The sequence below is a fragment of the Olea europaea genome, unplaced genomic scaffold (assembly GCF_002742605.1).
Source record: "Olea europaea var. sylvestris unplaced genomic scaffold, O_europaea_v1 scaffold505, whole genome shotgun sequence".
NCBI classification, from domain to species: domain Eukaryota; kingdom Viridiplantae; phylum Streptophyta; class Magnoliopsida; order Lamiales; family Oleaceae; genus Olea; species Olea europaea.
Window position 1 is genome coordinate 468,429 of NW_019263365.1, and position 7,600 is coordinate 476,028.

At 34.1% G+C, this 7,600-nt stretch overlaps 1 protein-coding gene across 1 annotated transcript; it reads right to left on the bottom strand.

Annotated features, from left to right (window-relative positions):
* Positions 1–2,035: 2,035 nt before the first annotated feature.
* On the bottom strand, positions 2,036–2,685 carry LOC111388537. Its single transcript, XM_023013271.1, has 3 exons — positions 2,606–2,685; positions 2,288–2,497; positions 2,036–2,168 (listed from the first exon to the last, which is right to left on the bottom strand). The coding sequence occupies exons 1-3, from the start codon at positions 2,683–2,685 to the stop codon at positions 2,036–2,038; spliced, it is 423 nt and encodes a 140-aa protein (XP_022869039.1).
* Positions 2,686–7,600: the final 4,915 nt, after the last annotated feature.

A 7,600-nucleotide genomic window follows, 5' to 3' on the forward strand; every position in this document is an offset into this window, starting at 1 on the left:
CACTACGAGTAATGGTTGAAGGTGCCTGATTGTCCAATCTGACCAAAGGTCTTTCCTCTCTTCCCACTGCTTGATCCTGTCCTTGGTTAGGAACAACATTTTCATTATCCCCGTTTGAAGGGACATGTGAAGATACAACAATGGGTGCCTCGTTCTCTACTACCTCTGGTTCTATTTGCCTATGAGGCCCTATGGGCATTACTTGCTTGCTTGCTTCATCAGCAACCATTGGTTCAGTATGATGTTTCAAGTCATCACTATTAGATTCTATGCGAAAATCTGGAACTGAGTTGTTTGAACCATGTTCTAACATCTCTTCCAATAGAATTTTAGTAATAGACTTGTGTTTTTCTATATACTTATCCTCTAAGAAGGTTGCATTTGTGCTAACAAATACCTTCTTATCAAGAGGATTATAGAAGTAGTAACCTCCCATTCCTTTTGGATATTCTACAAAGAAACAAACATCTGATCTTGATTCCATCTTATCCGTCTTTCCCTTTAGCACATGTGCTGGACATCCCCATATCCGAATGTGGTGTAAATTGGGCTTGCGCCCATTCCACAATTCAAGAGGTGTCTTGGGAACTGATTTAGATGGTACCAAGTTCAAGATATAAATGGATGTTTGTAGTGCATATCCCCAAAAGGATATAAGCAATGAGGAATAACTCATCATTGATCTTACCATATCTAAAAGAGTTTGATTTCTTCTTTCCGAGACACCATTCTGTTGGGGAGTTCTTGGTGCACTCAATTGGGATAATATCTCATTATCCGATAAATAGACCTTAAACTCTTGGGATAGATACTTGCCACCTCAATCAGATCGAAGGGCCTTGATACTCTTACCTAATTATTTCTCAACTTCCGTTCGAAACTCCTTGAATTTCTCCAAAGCTTCAGGTTTGTGAGACATAAGGTATATGTATCCAAATCTAGAGTAATCATCTGTGAAGGTGACAAAGTACTTGTATCCTCCTCTAGCCCGAGTACTAATAGGTCCACAAACATCGGAATGTACTAATTCCAAAACCTCTTTGGCTCTTAGTCCCTTAGCCTTAAAGGGCCTCTTGGTCATCTTTCCTTCTATACAAGATTCACAAGTTGGTATAGATTCCACCTCTAACTCATTTAAAGGACCATCCTTTACCAATCTTTGAATCCTATTTAGATTGATATGACCCAATCTAAGATGCCATAAGAGAGTTTCATTAGTACTAGACTACCTCTTTCTTTTCTTAGCAGTAGTAGTGTTATGTATAGAGCCAATCAAATGACTTAAGACATAAAGACTATTAACCATATGATCCAAACATATAACATAATTATTCAACTTAATAACCACCGTAGAACGAGTAAAAAGTACCGAATAACCAACATGATATAAAAGTACAACGGAAACCAAGTTTCGTGTAAGTTCGGGAACATAATAACAGTCATCTAATATCAAATGCCTACGATTCTCAAAACATAAATCAAAAAAGCCAATAGTTTTGGCAGATACCACTGCTCCTGTGCCAACCCTAAGAGTGTACTCCCCTTCACTGAGATACTTGGTTTCCTGGAACCCCTGCAAAGAATTACAAACATGATTAGTGGCTCCAAAATCTACAATCAAGGTATTAGTAGAATCAACCACTAAATATGACTCAATGAATAGGGCATTATTGCCTTTACCTTGCTTCCCCTTAGCTAGGTAATCCGGGCAATTCCTCTTCTAGTGACCCTTTTGTCCACAAATAAAATACTTTCCCTTTGGTTTCTCATCGACAGTAGTTTTCTTCCTCTTTGACTTGCTATCTGGCTTTTTGTTTGGCCTCTTCCTCTTCTTTCCTCCTTTGCCACCAGAAGGCTTAGGATGAAAGGGTCCGGCTGTAACAGTCAAAATACTTCCACTCCTAGCCTTTAGAACATATTCAGCGTTTTGGAGCTCTTTCATTAATTCCGTCAGCGACATGTCCATCTTGTGTAGATTATAATCAACTATAAATTGTGAGAACATCTCAGGAAGAGTCTCAAGGACCATGTCAATCTACGTCTCGAAATCAATGTCAGCTCCTAAAACCTCCGCAACATTGAAGTGACCAATCATGGTTAACATATGGTCCCTTACAGATGCACCTAGTTTCATGCGTGTGTTCATGATTTCCTTAATGGAACCTTGCCTAGCTTGTCAGCTTTGATGTCCAAACATCTCTTGAAAGCTTTCCATTATGTCAAAAACAGTTTCCATATTCTTTCGTTGTAATACATTTGACATGGATGCCAAAATGTAACAACGGACCATCTCATCAAAATGATGCCACTTTTCATATGCAGCCTTTTGAGATCCGTGGAGTCATCTTTAGGGGTTTCGAGACAAACTTCATCCAGCACAAATTTGTGTTTTTCAGCAGTAAGAATAATATTAAGATTCCTTTTCAAATCAACGTAGTTTTCTCCCGCAAGTTGATTTTTGTTAAGAATTACTAATAATGGATTAAGCGACATTTTTCTGTAAAATTAACAATTCGCGTATTAATAAAATGAGCAATAATTTTTGTATGATGCATGTATATGAATATGCAAATATAAACCCAAAACTATATTTGTAATCAAAAACCTTAAACCCTTAAAACCTTTAACACACCTTCTATAGGAGGTCAATATAGTTATTGGCAAGGTTGGGACCCTTCCACTCATTTTATTGAGTTAGACATCTCATGCCACAAGAAAATGAGGATTGACTATTATTTGGCCTATGAATAATTTTGTTGAAATCTTCTATAGGAAGTCCCCCAAAAATATTCATATATAAGTGTAATAACTTCCGTCAATAATTTTAAAATATCCGAAATATATAAGATGTCGTCTATAGGATGATCATCACATTATTTCATTTTCAAAGAAATTCTATTACTAGATCTAATTCCAGTTAATTTAAAATAACGTAGTTTTCCTATAGGGAGACCGATATAATTTGATACTAAACATACGTATTTTAATAACAAATTGGATGATAGAGGAGGCCGTAGGTTTATACATACCTATAAACCATCTCCCACTTATTATTTTGTACCGTTGGATTTTCACTTAATTAGTCCGCCAAATATAAACAATTATAATGGTACTAATTATATAAAATATTTTTCAACCACCTCTAATTAATTTAGAGTGATAAAAAAAATATAAATGTAAATGCACATGATTTTAGTGCACTGAGTGGTGTTTCATTTAATTTACATAACATGCGATAATAATTAAATATTCATCCATCCATAAAGCGGTAAAAGTGATAATTAAATGAATAATAATTACTAATGGCCCATCCTAAAAATTTAAATTACAATATGGATAACCAGAATTACATTGGGCCACATCCTGGTCCAATTCTTCAATCTTCTTTGTAGTCCACATCATGTAACATGAGAATATGGTTAATTTAATTTTTAGGCCCAAATTTTAAAATCAATAAGGTCATTATCCAACAACATTGGCCCAAGTATCAAAGAGAGGCCTAAAAAATCCAAATTATCCTAATTTTCAAACCCAAACAAGAAAACACACACAACTCCAACGACGGTGCAATCTCCGGGGACCCCAAAAGGGACTGCCAGCACCGCCACCGACAAGGCAGCCCCAGGTGCCGAAACAGCAGCCGCTGCTGCCTCGCAAGGACGGGGCAGCTGCTGCTCGATTTTTCTTGCATTTTTTTTCTCTTTTCCTCTTTACATTTCTTCAACCAAAATACAAGTTTAGAAACAAAGATAAAAAATACAAAAAAAAAAAAAAAAAAAAAAAAAACCTAGTGCCTTATGGCTTACAACATTTCTAGAGAATAACTATAACAAATGAATTACAATAGGAAGTAAAATAATAATAATAATAAAAATAAAAAAATTCTATGGCCAAAAGTGATTATGAATGTATCAACAATAACTTTAAACATATTTAAAGTATAAACATGTCAAAATCAAATAATCTAACACCACCTAACTAAAATGCATATTACACTAGGATTTTTAAAAAATTTAATCCTACTCAAGGCTTATAATAACCTTGGCTCTGATAGCATTTGTTGGTTAATGGATTTTAATCATCACAATAGGAAATTAATTTTTCTTTGAAGATTAAAACCATGTAAATAAGAATTTTAGTAACTTTGAAATTATTGGATTATAAAAAATCCTCACACATAGAAATGAGAGATGATAACCTTTTGAAGGAGCTTTTAATGACCTAGCAAATTGCTTCCACCCTTTGATCTTCTCTTTTGTTCTCCACTAAGTGTATTTTCTTTTCAAAAAAGTGAAAAGTGGCTGACTCTAATTCTCATATAAAATATGCCAATAAAGTGCATATTTATAATGCCCTCTTAGGCTTTAGAAATTGCACAAATGTTCTTAGACTTTATTGTAGTAGATCAATTAAGTCACACACCTTTTATTGGAGCCAAGAGAGGGACTTAACCGGACTCACATGACTCAAGCTCCAATAGATGTTTCCAATTGGGTCAACTCTTGACAAATTGAGATACATCTATTAATCCCGGTTTATTCTACCAAAAAAGCGAGATTGCACTTTCGAGTCGAGTGAAAGTTATAGAAGCAAATTATGATCCAATAACAATATCATCTTATTATCATTTCATAATTTAACCCCCATTTGACTGCCAATATGTTGAAACTGATACAATGATCATTTTGCCGTTCAACATGTATTACCTTCTAAGTCTCATTTTCATACAGCAAATTCGTTGTGATCAAATCACAATATAAAGTCCAACGATCTCATCGTCGACCTACTGAGCTCAGATTCAATTTGCTTAGAAAAATACCTTAGAGTGACGATCGTCTCATTTCAATGTTTAATGGATTTCACTATTGTAAGTATATGATTTTTAATTGTTTTGGCGCGATTTCCAAAGCACCGAAATCAATCTTCTATTTAAAACTTCACTCATTGGTACTTCAAAGAACTTGAACTAGCAATCAAAGGTACATTACTCACTTAGGATTTAGGTGACTTGTTTGATAATTAAGTAGAGTATCATTTCGAACGGTCACAGATGAGTCATCTACGCGGTCCCGTTCAATGTGCATCAAAACACATTATTGTTCGTATTTCAAGATCTAGACAAATCTTAATAAGAACAATACAATCTTATCAACATAAAGCGTCCAACTTTATGAACCGATTGTGAACGACATAATTTTGATCACATCACGAATTGTGTCTTACTATACCCGATTCATCGAGTATACAATTTGTGACATCCTATATGATCATGGAACCTTAGATAATCACTTCAAATTATAACACGCAAATAAACGAACGTCAATTCATAATGTGATTTTACTGAACACTACTCGAAGAATGGGTATCAAATTAACAATTGTGACTTATCTAGTTGATTTTAAGCAGCAACATCTCTCACATATCGGTTTCTTTATCATTTTAATTGCTAACAATTGTGGATTTGATCAGCTTGCAAGACATGTTTAGTCTTTGAAATTGATGACAATTTTTCGTTCATTTAGGAAAAAGAGGCAGCTTTGGCTGAAACATGGGCAGATGTAGGGGATTGTGCTGGGCTGTAGCCCGGTCCAGTTCCCAGCACATTTAGTCATGAGAAAAAATCACAAATGTCTTACATATATATTGAATTTCCATATTTACTATTTTACTAGAAGAAACATATAAACTACTACAACAATATAAAATTAAAACCCAAATTACTACACACGGACCTTTCCATATATATGTTCTTAACTGTTATTGATTCCCCATTCTAGTAATGTCTGCATTTAATTGTGATGGGCTGAACAAGTGAGAATTCAAATTCGAATGGATGGATAGAACATAACTATTACAAAAGAAGGTGATATTCTAAAATTCATCTTCTGTTCTTTGGAAATCTCAACCCGTTGTAATTTCATGCACTGTTGTGAGTATGCCTTTTCAATCGGTAAGCATCTCCGTAGAATCTATAATTATTCAGCATATATAATTTGTGCAAAACATGATAATCGATCTATTATATGTGTTTAAAATCTGTTTCAAGCAATAAAAAGTTTCAGATAAATTAATATCGATTTTCACTATCTGATTTTTCCTATCCATTTTTATTACAACTGAATATCATTATTCATCTCTTAGTAGAATGTCGTTTCATTGTATTATGGATTGCAGACAGTCGAACTAAGATGATCTTTTTATTTTTTTCCTTATTTTTTAAATTTATTTTTAGGTTTCAGATATGGAATGCGTGAACAAGTTCGTCACATTCAATGCAATAGCAGTTGGTATCCTGCTGCCTATAGGATGCAAGTACGCCGTTATTGTTGAGATGATATACTCCAAGCTAAAATGGACAGAGTGGCTTCTTTCTATCGGATTCAAGTACACGATCGAAGGGATTGAAGTCGACACTGGAACGTTTGTGACGTTTGATGTGTTTGATAAGGATGAAGATGATGATCCCTATGTATTTGACAAGGTGGAGTATGCCGGGTGCTTCTCATAGGTGCCACATAAGAATTTTCCAGGGTAAAGACTAAGATTAGGTGGAGATTGATTGAGCTGTCAGAGGATTTGGATTGTTTTAGATGATGAATATATATTGATTACATTGGTGCCAGAAGTTAGTGGAGAAGGTATTACCATTGGTGGTATTAAGATCATTTATGTTTCTTGAATGTGTTTTCTTTGTCAAGAATAATGTTAAGATGCTTTTGGATTAGTTGTGTGTGTAATTCTGTTTGGCAATAATAATAGCTTAATTTGGTGTTAATTGAGATTTTGAATGCAATTTACTTTTCTTTATGTATATCAATTTTAATGAAGTGGTTTATCAAGTTTAGTTATTACAATATCTCGACGGTTCAAACATTTGCTGCTTCCTGCGTCTGATGTGTTCTTGTCATACTCCTTGTCATCAAGCGTGAGAAGGTACTTCGTTCATTTCTTATAATTGTCGTCAATGTGTTCTTCAGAGTATGTCAGTGTAACATTATTAGTGAGAATACATTATTCCTTACCAATGTCACATCATGTTTGTATCAATCTATCGTATGTCTTTGAATAAATAATAATATTCAAATTGCACTTCTTCAACTATATCAATGCTACTTCGTTTGATTAAATATGCTATGTGCCTTCTAAACATGAATTTTAACATCATCTATAAGATAAATAGTTAAAATGTAGAGACATTTTTTTCTTCTGGGTTTATTAAATAGAGTAAATCAACTTCAATTTAAAGTCGTTAAAGTTTGTGAAAAAATCATATAATAAATATTAGGTGAAAGAATAAAAATTCAATGATTCATATAATAAAAATGAATAAAAGAAAGCATTGAGATTTTTTTGTCGCTAATATATGAAAGTTGGTCAATTCAGGAACATCCTGCAACTAGCCATCTTCTGCTTACTCCAACAACCAAGGTTCCGACAATTAGTGAGTTTGATGCTAGCATTCCTTTGACTGATTAGCCTGATGATGAAGAAGATATGTACTCAAAATGTTTTACTTGATCTAATACCATGACAAAGAATTTCATTAATTGATTGGTTGAGAGGCTAGGATTCTCACTGGTTGGGAGATTTTGTATATAGT

Bases quoted from the DNA above. Each gene is read 5' to 3' on its own strand.
- LOC111388537 (XM_023013271.1), bottom strand. From the start codon at position 2,685: ATGAGTGGAAGGGTCCCAACCTTGCCAATAACTATATTGACCTCCTAT. The intron at 2,498-2,605 runs GTTTTTGATTAC...TTAATTTTACAG, and splicing joins AAAGGTTTTAAGGGTTTAAG to AAAAATGTCGCTTAATCCAT. The intron at 2,169-2,287 runs GTCCGTTGTTAC...CTGACAAGCTAG, and splicing joins GGCATCATTTTGATGAGATG to GCAAGGTTCCATTAAGGAAA.